Genomic DNA, 19,750 nt, shown 5'->3' on the forward strand with positions numbered 1-19,750 from the left:
TTATATGTTTCCAATAAAAAAATGAATTGATCTAATCAATTTATATATTAAAATTTTATTATTGAACTTTATTTTTTAAAATTTTCTTTAAAATTTCGATTAATTTGGTTCCTAACTTGAATCACCGATTTTTATTGGTCCTGTTTACTCAGTTTTATTAGTAAAATTCGTTCAGTTCAGTATGTAAAAAAAACATTTCGGCTAGTTCGATTTTAAGAACTTCGGTGCTATGTTTTAAGGGGATACTTACCCCTATTAATTAAGAACTTCAATCAACCATTAGAATATGCATGTTTACATCTAGGGGTGAAAAAAATATCGAATTTTTGGTATATCGAGGTTATCGAACCGAAAAATATCGAATTTATCGAATTTTTGGTATACCGAAGATTTCGATACGGTAACGGTATGAAATTTAAAAATTTTGGTATATACCGATATATCGATATACCAAAATATTATATAAAAAATTAAAAATATATAACATTTTTAAACAATAAATTTGTAAATTTTCAAAAATATAAGGTTTTTTTCAGTATAAGACTGCATATATCGATACCGTACCAAAATCTCGGTATACCATAAAATTTCTGTATAATCGGTATGCTAGTTATAGATACCGAAATTTTTGGTATATCGAAAATCGGTATACCGAAATTTTCGGTACAGTATCGGTATAAAAAAATTTTATATCGTAATTATTGATACGATGTACGGTATACGATATACGATTTTCGGTACGATACGGTATGCCACCCCTATTTACATCAATATGCAAACTGTTTTGGTGTGACAAAATATATATTCCCACTTGTGCCCTTAAACTATTTGTTAGTAAATTCAGCTCATGGTTTTTGTGGTAAAATTGGTTATAATATTTTAACATCTCCCACCATTTCTAAAATTTGCAAGATAATATTGTGTGTGTAGTATTGATGCAGCTAGATTTATTCGGGTTCTCCATCATGGGTAACAACAAACTTTTTTATATATAATTTTTGTCCTTCCATCCAATTTTTGAATTTGATTTTTAATGTACCCCATTGCATTTCAACATTAGAATCTACAAAATCTATTAACTTAAAAAAAAAGTTTAAAAAATACAAAAACTCGTTTGAGACGGTCTCGCGAATCATTTTAGTGAGACGGGTATTCTTTTCGACCTAACACATGAACAATATAAATTTTTATGTCAAAGTATTTTTTATTGTAGATATAAGTTAGATTGACCTGTATCACGTGTATAAATTTGTGAAACCTTCTCAAAAAAATCTACTTATTTAAAATCGTAAACACGCACGTCAAGTCCTCCTTATCAAATTCCTCAAGAAAGAAACCACGAATTGAATTGGTATCAATAGCCATGAGAAAAATAGATGATTTTTAGTAGTCATTGTTACGGTATTTTTGAACTTTTAAGAAAGAATTCTTCCAGTTTTTCTCTCCACTTTTACCATCAAAATTCTTCTTCTCCCTCCATCGATTCTTTCGGCCGGCTCTTCACTTTTGCGGCGGTGTACTGTTGACCGGCTAAATCGGTTTGATAAAAATCTACTGGCAAGCGCACCAGGTCAAGTAATAGTAAAGTGGACTGAGAGTCTAAGTATCGATCCCACAGGGACTGCAGTCAATTCTCAAGAATTAATTATTTTACTTAATCTAGACAAAATAATAGAAGGATTTTGAATTAAATAAAATAAGAATATAAAATAAAAACTGATTAAGAAATAAGAATAAAAATAACTGAAGATAAAAATAATTAAGACAAAGACAACCAAGACACACGTAGGTACCGAACAAATTTTGTAACATGTAGTCGATTCAGGACTCAGATTTAATCTTAATTCACGGGAATTCTCCTAATTTGTTCAAAGGTCTATTTCTAGAACAATCAAACCTATTCAAATATTGATGAACTAATCTTTCGTAATTCTAATCAAATTTGAATGCATTAAATATTTGTGAAAATTCAGTTTACACCTAAACCGCACACTGAAACCGAATTCTATTTCTAGTCGGTTTTACAATATGTTAATTATCAGAGTGATCAAAATCAAAACCTCCTCTGTCGATTTGGAATTGATTAACATGCAAGCAAACAGTTGATCAGACTATTCACAAGACAAATATAAATCTGACAATCAATAAAATAAAATCAACTCTAAAAAATCCCAAACAAACATCCAAGTTTTCTACATGAATTTGTTCGGCCCAATCACGCCGTCTTGGTTGAAAATAAACTACTCAATAATTAAAAACAATAATTCAAAAATAAAAATAAAAAGAAGAAAAGAAAGAAAAAATCTTCTCTCCCAAGCCTTGTAGCCGCCTCCTCTTGCGTTGTCTGCGCTCTGGAGCTTCCGAAACCCTCAAAAATATGTTATATCTTCTATATATATGGTCCGGAACGCCTACCAGTTAATTTCCTCTCAAAATAAGGATTTTTCGGAATACATATGACCCCCGAACACGCGCGCGCGCGCGGCATAGGCCTCGCGCGCGCGCAGTACAAGTTTTCTGCACCGAGCGACGATTTTCAAAAATTCATATCTCAAGATCTAGCCGTCCGATTGAGCTGAAATTTGGACAGCAGCTTCAAAACATCGTTAACTTTAATCTGACTGGTGGAGATCGGATTTGGAGCTCTCTAAAATTAAATTTGATTTTTTGAACAAAGCTGGTCCGCAATTCACTCTTCAACAATATATTTTCTTACAAAATTAACCCAAGGAGTGAAATACACACACATGCACTAAAACACATAAAAACACATAAAAATAATATGAATGCACACAAAATAGACATAAAAATAACATGAAATAATGCATACAAAATGCACTTATCAACACCCCCATACTTTACTCTTGCTCGCCCTCGAGCAAGACATGCAAAAACAGAATGCAAACAAAAACATAAGTAAGGACGATTCATAAATGTGCAAAGCCTCTGAGAAGTTTAATCACAAAACAAAAAACACAGACATGCTCTCAACTTTTCATAATACACCTTCGGTTTAACGTGAACGTGTGTGTGTGAAATGTATTCCAGTTTCATACAACTTAGACCGAATTCATCTCAAAACTGCTTAGCGACCTATGACAAATTAGTGCAAGTTTCACTCTTCAAGTGCTCATTCCTTTCAACGACCTCTAGACTAAACCCACCTCCCTTGAGATAATGAATTACACACCTCCGGATTTTGCACCCGGTATTGCATTAGCCCCAATAATTACCCGCTGACTTAGCTACAACTGGATAGGATATGAAAAATCATTCTATTTTTTCTTTCTAATCCCCTCATCTATAGCCCGGATGGAGCATCAATCCCATTTAATCCGCATACTTAGCCTTAAATTTAATTTTTATTATAGGATTTTAATCCTTTCAAGGCCCGGATGGAATTGTATAAAACTCTTTTTTTCTCTAGGTGCGCCCAAGATCATAAGTGTAAACTAGAGCCTCATCAAAATTCATAGAACACAATCAAGATCCACAAACCACCTATTGCCGTGCAATGGTCAAACAGATAGAAACTTCATCAAATCTTTCGCTACAATTCACTGGTCTAACATTAGTGCTTAAAAATATTCACGGTTCAACCTACAGTTTCTCATGTCCAGTCAAGAGCATAAAAAATTTCAAAAATCAATTTTTTCAAATAAACTTCATCATCATTGGCTATCATGACTCATCCTACCCATGCAGGACAACACAAACAACAACAAAAACACACTATATGCAAACAGACATGAAACGAACTTTATGCAACACAAACACAAAACATAATGAAACAAACTAGTCTACCCCCCCATACTTATCCAAAGCATTGCCCTCAATGCTTCAGACAATGAACAGAATTCAAAACGAACAAAAACACAATGAAAACAAAAATAACACTCCCCTGGTTTTTGTTTCATTCTCTTCCTTCTTGACGGCATCAGCTGGGACAGTAGCATCAGTCTAGATATATCGGCAGGCATGACCAACTGGCATGGGAAAGAAAACAAAATCAAATAAAAACAAAATATAAAAAAAACAAAATAAAAACAAAAGCAAAAACACTGGGTTGCCTCCCAGTCAGCGCTAAAATTATAGTCTATAGCCCGACTATGCAGAAGCCACCATCAAAGAGCGGCTGCCGCCCATAGTAAGAATCATACGATTCTACGTATGGGTTTTGAATTTCTTCGCCCTCAAGCTTGGCGTGATATTTGCAGTTTAAGCTTGTCGGTCCAACAGTACTCGGCATGAAATTTTTCCTTTGGAAAGAGACTCTGATTCTAGGCTGAAGCTCAAAGAGGATGTAATACTGTGGAGGTGACATCAATGGCAAAAAAGTATCTTCTAACGGTGTACATAAAACAACCACTGACGAGGTAAAATCTCTCTCCTTGTATAGTTCTTCCTCCTCCACTATTACGTTTGGCTCTTCTTCACAAGAAGATTCCTCAAAAATGATTTCTTCATGCTCTGGCTCAGTTACTTCACTCAATTGGCAGATATCCAAAATTGGTTCTCTAATAAGCGCAATCTGTTTATCCAAAAGACTTATGCGGCTTTCTAAAAATTGATTTGACTCTGTCTGCTGTCGCACAAGATTTTCCAACTGAGCCACATAATCTTCGGAACGCCCTATGCACTCTTCTTGATGCTCCGGTGGCTGGTTCGCAGAATTTTTAGAGTTGATATCTGGAGGATATTGGTGACTCCAACCCTGCAGTGAAGGATCACAATGCCAATGGTAGTCAAAATCTGCCATATCATTTAACAAGTGCATCGCACTGTCTTCATCTCTTCTAAACAATTGACTGCCAGTGGCCAACGCTCCATAATCCACCCAACTTCTTGTAATCTCATCCAAACCACCATAAAAAAATTGAGTGAGGGTGTAGCTCGAAAATTTATGGCATCGAAATCTGTTCGCCAAATCATTGAATCTCCCTCAAACAACATAGAATGGCTCCAAGTATTGTTGGCCAAATCTTGTGAACACCTGATGATGATCCATCTCCAAGTACCTCACAAGCAAAAGAAAAAAAAAATCAAAATTAAAATAAAAAAAAAAACGAAAAGAACGAAAAGATAGAAATAAAAAAAAATGTCTAGCCTCAAGCAAATAATCTATCCTAATATCAACTAAACAGTCCCCGGCAACGGCGCCAAAAACTTGACCGGCTAAATCGGTTTGATAAAAATCTACTGGCAAGCGCACCAGGTCAAGTAATAGTAAAGTGGACTGAGAGTCTAAGTATCGATCCCACAGGGACTGCAGTCAATTCTCAAGAATTAATTATTTTACTTAATCTAGACAAAATAATAGAAGGATTTTGAATTAAATAAAATAAGAATATAAAATAAAAACTGATTAAGAAATAAGAATAAAAATAACTGAAGATAAAAATAATTAAGACAAAGACAACCAAGACACACGTAGGTACCGAACAAATTTTGTAACATGTAGTCGATTCAGGACTCAGATTTAATCTTAATTCACGGGAATTCTCCTAATTTGTTCAAAGGTCTATTTCTAGAACAATCAAACCTATTCAAATATTGATGAACTAATCTTTCGTAATTCTAATCAAATTTGAATGCATTAAATATTTGTGAAAATTCAGTTTACACCTAAACCGCACACTGAAACCGAATTCTATTTCTAGTCGGTTTTACAATATGTTAATTATCAGAGTGATCAAAATCAAAACCTCCTCTGTCGATTTGGAATTGATTAACATGCAAGCAAACAGTTGATCAGACTATTCACAAGACAAATATAAATCTGACAATCAATAAAATAAAATCAACTCTAAAAAATCCCAAACAAACATCCAAGTTTTCTACATGAATTTGTTCGGCCCAATCACGCCGTCTTGGTTGAAAATAAACTACTCAATAATTAAAAACAATAATTCAAAAATAAAAATAAAAAGAAGAAAAGAAAGAAAAAATCTTCTCTCCCAAGCCTTGTAGCCGCCTCCTCTTGCGTTGTCTGCGCTCTGGAGCTTCCGAAACCCTCAAAAATATGTTATATCTTCTATATATATGGTCCGGAACGCCTACCAGTTAATTTCCTCTCAAAATAAGGATTTTTCGGAATACATATGACCCCCGAACACGCGCGCGCGCGCGGCATAGGCCTCGCGCGCGCGCAGCAGTTAAAAACAGAGATCTGATCACGAAACTCGCGCGCGCGGGAGCTTGATTCTCGCGCGCGCGCAGTACAAGTTTTCTGCACCGAGCGACGATTTTCAAAAATTCATATCTCAAGATCTAGCCGTCTGATTGAGCTGAAATTTGGACAGCAGCTTCAAAACATCGTGAAATTTAATCTGACCGGTGGAGATCGGATTTGGAGCTCTCTAAAATTAAATTTGAGTTTTTGAACAAAGCTGGTCCGCAATTCACTCTTCAACAATATATTTTCCTACAAAATTAACCCAAGGAGTGAAATACACACACATGCACTAAAACACATAAAAACACATAAAAATAATATGAATGCACACAAAATAGACATAAAAATAACATGAAATAATGCATACAAAATGCACTTATCAACTGTCCTCACTGATGAGATCATTAAGAGATTTTGGAGATATCTCTCCTTTCCAACCAAGGGCTTAATCTTTATAAAGCGGCGATCCATTTCTCCTTTACAAACATGGGTTTTGTCTTCTAAATCGGCGACGCAAACTTCCGATGGAAAAACCTAGATCAGTCCCCGTACACTTTTTACTATATTTTTTGGAGATTTTGTAGGGTGTAAATTCTACAATGGGCAAGACATTAGAACTACAACTAGTCTTAATTGTACCACATGTCGCTACATTAGTACTATTCAATAATTCAACTTGTATTGAACATACGTGAAAAAATAAAGATCATGATGATACACATATATGTATACGATGTCATATTTTAATTGTATTAATACTGCAAATATTTTTAATTGTATCATAGTTTTTCATATTAATACTACGTAACAATACAGTTGCTACCGAACATACGTAAACAAACTATTGGAATATATCTTGTGCATATCTTTGTATATTTGTTTCCTTTTATCATTATCTCTTTAGGTTGTATAAATATACATTGTATCATTCATTTGTGAAATATATCAGAATATATTTTCTCATACGCTTCTACATGGTATCTAGAGCCTCTTACTCCACTAACCCTAGCTCCTAGCCGCCGCCGCCCCACCTTTACCAATTTTTTTTTTCCGACGGCCACATCTATGGCTACAAACACCATCCAGCTGCTGCCCCAAACACTCCCATCTCCTTCAATGTTGTCGATCATGCGCCCTTGCAGCTGACGTCTTCTAATTACCTCTCCTGGCGTCTCCAGTTCACGACTCTCCTCACTGGTCATGATCTGCTCGATTTCATTGATGGCTCCCACCCATGTCCTGATCGTATCATTACAGTTTCCAATGCTCAGGTTGCCACTCCTACCTATCATGCCTGGATACGACAAGACCAATTTATTCTTAATATCATTATTGGATCGTTGTCTCCATCTCTGATCCCATTTATTGGCAATGCACGCACTGCCTATGATGCATGGACCATGCTTGCTAACACCTATGGCAAACCATCATATGGTCGCATCACTCAACTGAAAACACAGCTTCGCAATCCGGTGAAAGGCTCACAATCTATCACTAAATTCATGCATTTTATCAAATCAAAGGCTCATGAACTGGCCCTCATGAACGCTTCTCTTGACATTGAGGATCTCACTATCAAGGTTCTCCATGGCCTTGATGATGACTACAAGGAACTGGACCATGCAATTCAAGCCCGGGACTCTGCCATCTCCTTTGAGGAACTACATGAAAAGCTTCTTAACCATGAGGCTCATCTACTTGCTCTAACGACATCTCGGATCGCTCTTCCGGGCACTGCTCATATCGTGCACCGCTCGGCCCCCAACAACCGTCGGCCCCAGCCTGCTTCTACCACGGGTCACTCGTCAGCCCCTTCACGTCACGGTGACGCCTGGACTTCCCGCCCCCAGCACCTGCCGTCCCCTCAGGCCCCGGGCTCGCGTCCCTCGCGCCTTATTTGGGACGCTGCCAACTTTGCAGTCGCCAGGGACACTCTGCTCGGCGCTGTCCTGATTTCCAGTGTGCGCTCACTATTACTACTTCTCCTCCTGCTGGTCAGTCTCGCAATGTCTCTGGATTCCCTGGTCCGTCGGCTGCTGCCTACACCGTTGCGTCTCCTGCTTTGTTCGATTGGATACTCGACTCTGGATCCACTCATCATGCGACGTCTGATCTTTCAAATTTATCCTTACATGCTCCGTATGTTGGCTCTTATGACATTTTTGTTGGTGATGACACTGGGCTTCCCATTACTCACACAGGTTGTCTCTTACCACCGTTCCGTTCTTCTGACCTCTTATTCCCACGTGCTCTCTGTGTTCCCTCAATTAATAAAAATCTGTTATCTGTCTCTCAACTGTGCACAACTAATGATGTCATTGTTGTTTTCTCCTCTCATGACTTTCAGGTGAAGGATCGCCGCACGGGGGCTACTCTTCATAAGGGACCACTTAAGAGTGGTGTCTACTCATGGTCTACGTCCTCTCCTACCCCACCACTGTCTCTATCTGCATCTGTAGAGTCTCTGCCTGTCTGGCATAGTCATTTGGGTCATCCATCTACTCGGGTGTTGCGTCATTTAGTTGTGTCGAATTCATTGTCATGTTCTTCTTCCATTCATAATTTTCATTGTAAGTCATGTTTATGCAATAAAAGTCACAAACTTTCTTTTCATTCCTCGTCACTTCACAATTTCCCCTTGATTTAATTTTTTCTGATGTCTGGACTTATTCAGTTATTTCCTGTGATGGCTATACATACTATGTTATATTCGTTGACCACTACAGCAAATATATCTGGTTCTATCCACTAAAACGTAAATCGGATGTCTTATCTGTGTTCCAATGCTTTAAGTTTCTTATTGAGAAACGGTTTAATTGTCCTATTCTCACCCTATATACTGACAATGGTGGGGAATTTCTTGCTCTCAGAAGTTTTCTCAGTCTGCATGGAATTTCTCACCTTACCACCCCACCTCACACCCCTGAACACAATGGATACTCTGAACGTAGTCATCATCATATTTTTTAAACCGGCCTCGCCCTCCTTCATCATGCCTCTGTTCCCACTCGCTTCTGTCCCTTTGCATTTGCCACCACTACTTATCTGATTAATCGCCTACCCAAACGCAATCTCTCATCTAAATCTTCCTTCGAGTCCCTATTCCATAAGGCGCCAAATCTCTCAAAACTTTGTATTTTGGCTGGTTTTTGTTATCCTTGGCTCCGTCCCTACTCCCAGCATAAACTCACTCAGAAGTCTTCCCCATGTGTCTTCCTTGGCTACTCTCTTACGCAGAGTGTCTATCTCTGTCATGAGCCTTCCTCCGGTCGAGTTTTCATTTCTCGTCATGTTGTTTTTGTTGAGTCTACGTTTCTCTTTTCTAGTGGTGGTAATGGTACTTGACTATGCTCCGATGCTCTCTCTGGTTCCCCTGTCGAGGACCCTTGTGTTGCTGATCCGTCAACTGTTTGTTCGGCTGAACCCTGTCTCGTACCTCCCTAACACCCATCCCAAACCTGACCACCCTAGAGCCACCCCCACCCCGTTCATACCCATTACCGACCCCCTCCCATCGCTCCCCTTGCCTCGACTCACTCCACTCATCCCATGGTCACTCGCTCTAAAAATAATATTTATCGACCCAATCCCCGTTACAGTCTCATTGCTATCACTGACACTTCTCCGTCTGAACCTACCTCACATACTCTTGAACTTAAGGATCCTCGATGGCGTGCCGCCATGTCTGAGGAGTTTGATGCACTCATTCGTAATAGTACGTGAGATCTTGTTTTGTCTACTATGTCTCAGAATGTTGTTGGCTGCAAGTGGGTCTTTCAGATCAAGCGGAAGCCTGATGGCTGTGTTGATCACTACAAGGCTCGTCTGTCGCCAAGGGGTTTCATCAACACCCGAGTCTTGATTATACAGATACCTTTAGTCCTGTGGCAAAACCCACCACTGTTTGTATACTTCTGTCGTTTGCTGTCACCAATGGTTGGTCTCTTCGTCAGATGGATGTGAATAATATTTTTTTCAGGGTCAGCTGGAGGACTGCGTTTATATGGCTCAGCCACCTGGATTTGCTAACTCTAATTTTAATTCTCATGTCTGCAAGTTGAATAAAGCAATCTATGGTCTTAAGCAGGCACCCGGGGCTTGGTACACGACCCTCCATCGAATCTTACTCAGTGTTGGTTTCTCGGCCTCCCTCGCTGATACGTATTTATTTATTTATCTCTCTAGTGATGTCATTATGTATCTGATTGTATATATGTGGATGATTTAATCCTTACAAGAAAAGATACTCATGCACCTCAGGACTTCATTGACCAATTGGGTGCTTGCTTCTCTATCAAAGATCTGGGTTCCTTATCTTATTTTTTGGGTGTTGAGGTTGTTTCTTATTCAGGGGGCCTTTGTCTGTCTCAGTGGAAGTATCTTCTTGATATTCTCACCAAGACCAACATGGCTGACTCTAAACCTGTCTCCACTCCACTTGCCTCATCGGCCACATTGCAGCTCTTGGACGGTTCGCCACCTGCCGATGCTTCTTTATATCGTCAGACAATTGGAAGTTTGCAGTATTTATCCTTTACTCACCTTGATATTGCTTTTGTTGTTAATAAATTGTCTCATTTCATGCATGCTCCTTCCTCTCTTCATTGGGGGGCTGTCAAGCGCCTCTTGCGCTATCTTAATGGCACTCGCTCATATAGTCTGCAGCTTCAACGTCATACTTCGTCTTATTTACATGCCTTCTGTGATGCTGACTCGGCTGGTGATGTTGATGACCGTAATTTTACTGGTGCCTATATTGTCTTTATGGGTCCTAATCCTGTATCATGGAGCTCTCGTAAGCAAGGTTCTGTTGCTCGTTCTTCTACTGAGGTCGGATATCGTGTTATTGCATCCGTCGCTGCTGAAATTCAATGGATTCGTTCTCTTCTCACAGAGCTTGGTGTTGCTAATAATATTTCCTCTCGTGTCTCCATCTACTGCGACAATGTTGGAGCCACTTATCTTTGTGCCAATCCTGTTTTTCACTCTCGCATGAAGCACATTGCTTTGGATTATTACTTTGTTCGTGAGTTTGTTCAAAGTCGCAAAATTCGAGTTTCACATGTATCCTCTGTTGATCAATTGGCTGATGCTTTGACGAAGTCGCTACCTGGACCTCGTCTTTGTCTCTTGTGTTCCAAGATTGGTGTCTCTGCAGACCCACCATCTTGAGGGGGCCTATTGGAATATATCTTGTGCATATCTTTGTATATTTATTTCATTTTATCATTATCTATTTAGGTTGTATAAATATAGGAAAAATAAGTTTTTTGGTCCATTAACTTGTCCATGTTTTGGTTTTAGTCCATTAACTTTTTCGATGTGAGTTTTGGTACACTAACTTTGCATTTCCAGTGTTTTTTGGTCCAACTGCACATGTGTTAATTTTTTATTGGTCCAAAATGATTACGTGGACCAATCAGAATCTGACACGTGTGCACGTGGACCAAAAACACTTAAAATGAAAAGTTAGTGTACCAAAACCCACGTCGAAAAATTTAATGGACCAAAAACCAAAGGGGGTAAAGTAACTGGACCAAAAAACTTATTTTCCCATAAATATATAGTGTATCATTCATTTGTGAAATATAACAGAATATATTTTCTCATACGCTTCTATACAAAACCAAGACCATGATTAGCACACACACATGATACCATATTTTAAAACTATCAGTACCGTAAATTATACTTAATTGCACCACGTACATTTTTCAACATCAGTTTACGTAACAATAGAACTGGTATTGAATATACGCAAAATAACCGAGACCCTGATATTATACATATATGTATATGATACATATTTGAACTATGACACAACTTGATACGTGTGATGTTATAAAGAGAGAGGTAGTATATTAGTGATAATAAGATAGAATATGTGGATTTATAATATAATAAGATAAGATAAATTATGTCGTGTTTGATTAGTGTGATTGTAAAAATGAGTGAAAAAATATGCAAATTTTATACCGAGATTACCCTAAGCATGTGGACAAAAATATGTACAGTACTAGTGTCGATCAATCAGCCACTTCAATGTTTCTTTTACCCATTTTGTTTTTCCCAAGCATCTAATTAAAACGAACCACCATCACATTTTTTGCTTCTTGCGGTCGTGATCTTTGATCTCTCCACCTGTGAGCCGACAGTAACACCCAAGTATATTGTTGAGTCTCTCGTTTCTATCTCATTTTGATTTGTGAAATATTTAGGGTATATCTAGATCTGTTTGTATCTGGCTTCGGATTTTTCACGAGGGTTTTTACACGTTTTATTTTTAATCCCCTACACCATTTTAAGGTTCTAAACACATTCTACCAGTTTGGAACAATTTTAACATGTAAATTCTAAAGCACATATTCTCTGCACTGTATTCACGTATCAAACAAACATTTTTTGTTTGGTGAAATTTTTGAGGGTTTGCACAAGTAACATATTTTAACAAATGCTCGTTTTTTATATCTAATATTTGTGGATTTGCCAGAAATTGGATGTCAAATAATAGAATATATATATTTGCTTGCTCACTAGTTATGTAAACTAGCAACCGTGGCATACGCATTGCATGTGTAACGAAATGCTTTGTTTTTATGTATGGTCTATGTTTGGCGCATTAAAACTTTGAAAATCAACATTAAATGTTTGGTTTATGACGTAGTTATCCTATAAAATTCATGAGTAAAACCAAAGATATCAAAATACTTATCAATAAAATATAATAAAATATACTATAACCAGAAACATATATACACAACACAATACACACCCTATAACACTGCACAAACTTATTGGCCGGTATTCAGTAACCAATCGAGGCTTCTTAGTTTTTGGAATGAGAGTTATACGTGTAGTATTCAAGGCACCAATAGATATAATTCCATTTAGAATATTCAGACAAAGCGTCGAGATTTGCTCACCAAATAAATCTCAGTTCTCCTGAAAAAACCCCGCATGAAAGACATCTGGACCCGGTGCTTTCCATGGAGCCATCCCAAATAAAGCCCTTTGAACCTCGTCTGATGTATAAGGGAGATCTAAGGTTGATTGCATATTGACCGAGATCCTAGGGGTCAAGCCATTTAGAGCATTTGAGATAGATATGTGCGAGGCCCTGGAAGATGTAAATAAATCCGTGAAATAATGCACAAATTGAGCTGTCACTGCATTAAGATCAGTAATCCATTCAAGAGTGTGTGACTGGACACCAACGATGCGATTATTATAATTTCGGACCGAAGCCTTATGATGAAAGAATTTTGTATTTCGGTCGCCTTCAGCTAAACAATCCGCCCTAGACCGCTGTTTCCAATATGATTCTTGTAGATCTAGAAGATAATTTAGTTGATTTTCCATACTATCAATCTCATTTTGCCTTCTCCAACTATCTGTCATGGAATTGAATTCGGATAATTTCTCTTGAAGATAGTTGATTTTTTGAGGTAAATGACCAAAAGTGTGTTTACTCCAGTCTAACAGATGATTCCCACACGCTGCCAATTTCCTCATAAATTCCTTTGGCTGAAGATTTGGAAATAAACCAGTAGTGTCCCAATAGTTAGCTAACACTTGCTTAAAGTTTGCATCCTTTCTCCAAAATGGCTCAAATTTGAATGATCTGAAAATATAAGTATCTGAAGTTGCAGGAGGTGGGCTTGGATTGAGGATTAAATGTATCATTCTGTGGTCCGAACCAAAATAATCCAAGTGCACCACATTAGCCTCAGAGAACATACTAAGCCAGGACCTTGTGCAGAAAAATCTATCCAGTCTTTCTTGGATATTAGAAGGATGCGACTGTTTATTTGTCCATGTATAACGAGGCCCCTCAAAGCGAATTTCCATTAGGTTGCAATGATCAATAACATTCCGGAACGCTGTCATAGAAGAGTTGCATCGATCTAGGCCACCTACTTTTTCAGAAACATGCATAATCTCGTTAAAATCTCCTCTAAGAATCCATGGTAGTGTATACATTGTCTTAAGCCTTCGAATCAGTTCCCAAGATAAATGACGAGATCCACAGTTATGATGGCCATAGAAACCTGTAAACCTCCACTTTACACCAAAATCATCAGTAATAATGGAATCAATATGCCCCTGACCAAAACTTTTCATCTCCACTGTCTATTTCGATTTCCAAAATAAGGCCAAGCCACCACTACATCCAATACAATCCACTCCAAAAACATTAGAAAACCCCAAAGTGTTACTCATACCCGAAATATGCCTACTACATAATTTAGTTTCTAAAACAAAAACCAAAAGAGGGTTAAGCTTCCGAACAGCAAGTCGGAAGCGATTGAATGCTCGGGGATCCCCCAATCCTCGCGCATTCCAGCATAAGATACTCATGGTTTCCGGTGGATTTGCAGTGCAACAACCACCAAACTAACCAAAATAAAAACTGCCAGTGCGACCGGCACCATATCGGAATGCTGCTCAGTACTCATCGGCGACAATGTGTACGCAAGCTCAGATAGAGAGTTGAACACGAAACCTTCAATTATTGAAGCAAAGACCGGACAAGCTATCAGAGGACCAAACTCTCATAGAAAATTCTAGAGAGACAAACAAACTCTCATAGAGAGAGAAATTTTAAAAAACTCTATTATCAAAAAGTCCAGTGGTCGACAGGGTCTTATGGTTGCTTTTGAGTGCTTGCACACTTTACTCAAAAAGTCCAGTGGTCGACAGGGTCTTATGGCACTTAAGCTTGATATGAACAAAGCCTTTGATCGGGTGGAATGGGGTTTTTTAAAGGCTGTTATGGAATGTTTGGGTTTTTCAACTCAATGGATTGACCGTGTCATGGACTATGTAAGTACTGTACGGTTTTCAATTCATATAAATGGTCGTCCATCCAGAATTTTTTCACCATCTCGGGGTTTAAGGCAGGGGTGCCCGCTATCTCCTTATTTGTTCCTGATCTGCACCCAAGGATTATCCTCACTCATATCAGGGTGTGAAACACGAGGAGGTTTGAGAGGTATTAGATGTCATCGAAATGCGCCATCTATAACTCACTTCGCAGATGATACTCTTTTATTTGGGAATACGGATCGAGCTACATGTGAAAACATTAGGAATGTTATCCAAACATATGAGTCAGCCTCGGGGCAAAGAATTAATTTGCACAAGTCAAGTATCACTTTTAGCCCCAATTGCTCGCAGGATATGAAAGAGATGGTCTTTTCTATATTGGGTATGCATCGGAATGTGTCTTGTGAAGCTTATCTGGGACTCCCGGCTTTTAATGGTCGAAATAAAAGAAAATTTTTTGAAAATGTGAAGGAAGCAGTCTGGAGGAAATTACAGGGATGGAAACGAAAATTGTTCTCGATAGGAGGACGTGAAGTTTTAATCAAAGCTGTTGCTCAAGCGATTCCTAGTTATACGATGAGCTTATTCCGATTGCCCACTGGTTTTTGCCAAACACTTACTTCTATGATAGTAAATTTCTGGTGGGGTGCTATTGCGAATGAGAAAAAAATTCATTGGAAAAAATGGAGTCTTTTATGTCGGCCAAAAAATCAAGGAGGAATGGGATTCAGGGACTTGATCACATTCAATCAATCATTACTGGCTAAGCAAGTGTGGCGTATTCTCATAAATCCTGAATCATTGGCGGCCCGAATCTATAAGGCTAAGTATTTCCCCTCTTCCACAATCTTAGAGGAAAAATCTGGAAATAATTCATCTTTTGTGTGGCGTAGTGTTTTATGGGGAAGATACTTATTGATCAAAGGATTACGTTGGAGAATAAATACAGGTTCTAACGTATTTGTTTTCAGGGATCCTTGATTGCTTCGTCCCAAGCACTTTAAGCCAATTACGGTGCCAAATCCTTTTCATGCTAATCTGAAGGTGTGCAAGCTACTAACACCTTCCGGGAAATGGAATTGGCCTTTTGTAAACCAATTGTTGTGGGATGTGGACAAAGATGAACTAGCTCGTATTCCGATTGGATTTGGAGAGGGTAATGATACACTTGTGTGGCACTATAGTCCAAAAGGAGAGTACACGGTCAGGTCTGGTTATTATTTAGAAAATGAAAATGTTGAATCTGATAGCAGTGGGCTTTCTTGTGGGCTTAGTCCTGGCCTCCAGAAGTTATGGAAGTTAAGCCTCCCTAGTAAGATCAAGATACATCTCTGGCGGGTATTATTCAATGTACTTCCCGTTCGCACCAATCTAGTTGCTCGAGGATTGAAAGTCCATCATCTATGTTCGAGGTGTAATGCTTATCCTAAGGACATTGCACATACTTTTTGGTACTGTTCTAACGTCCGAAAAATATGGAAGAAGTCAGAATTATGGCCTATTCTTCAAGGATTTAAGGATGGTTCCGTTTGCGATTTATTCTGTTTTATCACGACACAGGGGTCTAGTAATGATATAGCTCATTTGGTAGTGTTGTGTTGGAGTATATGGATGGATAGAAACCAGCTGGTCTTTAAGGGCAAGGCACAACTGCATGATACAGTATTGGCTCGAGCTTCCGGGGTAAGATCTGATAAGTGCATTTTGTGCACTTAAATTGTGTTGATATTATTGGATAATTGCTGGGTTTCGAGCGGAATTATGTGGAAGAAGTTGTTGTTTTTGTTTGATGACAGGAAACAATGAAGTAATGATGAATGGAACCAAAAGAGTCAAGAACATAGCGAAGCAAGCGAAGATGGTTCATATTTTGAAGAGTAGATGAAGACAGGGCAGAAGGTCATACGCGCTCGTGCCTGGTGTGGCGCGCCCGCGCGTCAATTGAACAGGGTTGTGGAATTTTTACAGAGTATCATGCGCGCCCGCGCATGATTCACACGCGCCCACGCGTGAAGTCGATGAGTGAAGTTATTGAGACAGTGTTCCATGCGCGCCCGCGCCTGGTGTGGCGCGCCCGCACGTCGTTGTCTGTGTGACGAATGTTGTGTTTAATTTTGGAAATTTTTGGGATACTTTTGGAATGTGTTTGGACGAATCTTAGGGGAGTATTTAAGGGTTTTTCAGACCTAATGGAAAGGGGAGCCGCCAAAGACACAGAAAAAATATTGAGAGAAAATTCGTGGAAGTTTCGATCAAGATTTGAAGTTGTTTGAAACAAAGACGAAGACTTTTCGACCGGACACGGAAGAAAGATGACGGCTTTGTATCTTTATTTTATTTATTTCTTTTGAGTTGAATTATGTTTGAAATTCTGAACATGATTTACGTTGCTATGAATTTTATTATGAACTAAACTCTTTAAGTCTAGAGGTCGATGTAGCCTGGTCAAGACATATTTATGAATTGTTGATTTTAATGAATTGAGTTTTCTAGTTTTGAAAGCCTTTTCAATTTACTGGCCATAAATTGATTTGTTATATTTATTCAGAATCCGGCACTCGGGAGAGGGGAAATCATGTGATAAGTTCCAGAGAACGGGAAATATTTCTAGAAGGCATGAATTACCCCTCACAAACATTTTAGAAGTGGAATTATTTGATGTGTGGGGTATTGATTTTATGGGTCCTTTTCCCCCTTCTTTTGGATACACTTATATTCTATTGGCAGTAGATTATGTGTCGAAATGGGTGGAAGCAATTGCCACCTCTACTAATGATGCTCGTGTTGTAGTCAAATTTCTGCAGAAGAGCATTTTTACACGGTTTGGAACACCACGAGCAATAATCAGTGACGAAGGTACACACTTTTGTAATAAAATTTTTAATACCTTGCTCACTAAGTATGATGTTAGGCATAAGGTGGCGTGTGCATATCATCCGCAAACCAATGGTCAAGCGGAAATTTCTAACCGAGAAATCAAGCAAGTATTGGAGAAGACGGTGAAGACGAATAAAAAAGATTGGGCAATCAAGCTGGATGACGCATTATGGGCATATCGCACTGCATTTAAAACAACGATTGGGATGTCACCATATAGGTTGGTGTTTGGTAAGGCATGTCATTTGCCTTTGGAGTTAGAGCATAAAGCATTTTGGGCGGTCAAGAAGTTGAATATGGATATCAAAGCATCGGGGGAGTTACGTAAATTACAGTTGACAGAATTGGACGAGTTTAGAAATGATGCTTATGAGAATGCCAAAATCTACAAGGAGCAAACGAAGAAGTGGCATGACAAAAACATTGTACCTCGCGAATTCGAACCAGGTCAGAAAGTATTGTTATTTAACTTCCGTCTAAAATTGTTTCCAGGAAAATTGAAGTCCAGATGGCCTGGACCATTTATGGTGGAGAAGGTATATCCGCACGGTGTGATTGAGCTGCGATGTACAGATGGAAGATTATTCAAAGTGAACGGACAAAGGGTGAAACATTATTATGGTACTGATGTACGAAGTACTGAGAGTACTCTCCTCACAGAAAACTGATGAAAGTCCGGCTGAGGACTATAAAACAAGCGCTAAATGGGAGGCAACCCATTTGTTCTTTTTGTTTTAATTTTTTTCCTTTTCGGTTTTTGCATTGAATTTTGTCATTTTCTCGGTTTTTATTTATTTTTCTTCCTTTTAATTCTTCTCAGGAACCATTTTCAGAAGGTTATGCGCGCCCACCTCACTTTTGGCGCGCCCGCGCGTGAACAATTCAATATGCGGAGTCTTTGTCTAGATAGTTATGCGCGCCCGCCTCACTTTTGGCGCGCCCGCGCCTGAAAATTATGAAAACAAGTGAAATTTTACAGAGTGCTATGCGCGGGCGCCTGTCATTGTGGCGCGCCCGCGCGTCGATTTACGAAGAAAAAATAACAGGGATCAGTGGGCTATGCGCGCCCGCCTCGTCTGCAAATATAACCCGATTCCTTTCCTTCTAATCTCATTCTCTCTTCTAATTTTACCCTCTATTTCCTTTTCTTCTCTCCATTGTTTCTCTCCATAGTGCCGATTACACTAGATCTATTCCTCTATTATTTTTTATTTTCCTTTTTCTCTCTACATTATTGTTCTTCCTTCCATCCTTTCTCCTTTCTTTCTAAATTCTTCATCCTATCTAATTGTTCTTCGTTCGAGGGCGTAACACAGAGCTCAGTCCAAATTTCTATTTTTTGGGTTGTGCGGAGTTTCATCTGGCGAAGGTGGTAAGTTTTTTTGATCACGAGTGTGCACGGTTCTGTTTATGGGGTTATTGAAATAGTGGAGATTGTAGCGTTGATTTGTCTACGAGTTGGGGTATTTTGCATTAGTTTTGTTGATGCTCGCTTCACGTTGACGAGAAAGTTGAATTGATAGTTTGGGGGTGTCAAGATTGTTGATTTGTTCTTGTTGAATTGCAAGTTAGTATTGTGCCTTCCAAGTGTTTGATTTATGGCTCCAAAGAAGAAAACAAAGTTGGGCGAATCCTCTTCTTCGGCTCCGAATTTCGATGATCATCGTTTTTGGAATAAACAGGCTGAGGAGAACTATCAAGCGTTGCTATCCAAAAATATTTTGCCTGAAAGAGGATTTGATACCACAATTGGTTTTGAGCCGAATGGCATCATACGGTGTAATGTTGGGGATGAGGTGCTACAGCGTAAGTGGCTTAAATTTATTAAGCAGCCTCAAGAAGCTGTTATTTCATTGGTGCGAGAGTTCTATG

At 38.7% G+C, this 19,750-nt stretch overlaps 1 protein-coding gene across 1 annotated transcript; it reads left to right on the forward strand.

Annotated features, from left to right (window-relative positions):
- The first annotated feature begins 18,174 nt into the window (after positions 1-18,174).
- LOC140862898 (uncharacterized) lies at positions 18,175-18,546 on the forward strand. Its single transcript, XM_073265930.1, has 2 exons — positions 18,175-18,325; positions 18,371-18,546. The coding sequence occupies exons 1-2, from the start codon at positions 18,175-18,177 to the stop codon at positions 18,544-18,546; spliced, it is 327 nt and encodes a 108-aa protein (XP_073122031.1).
- Positions 18,547-19,750: the final 1,204 nt, after the last annotated feature.

Source organism: Henckelia pumila, chromosome 4 (assembly GCF_033568475.1).
Source record: "Henckelia pumila isolate YLH828 chromosome 4, ASM3356847v2, whole genome shotgun sequence".
NCBI classification, from domain to species: domain Eukaryota; kingdom Viridiplantae; phylum Streptophyta; class Magnoliopsida; order Lamiales; family Gesneriaceae; genus Henckelia; species Henckelia pumila.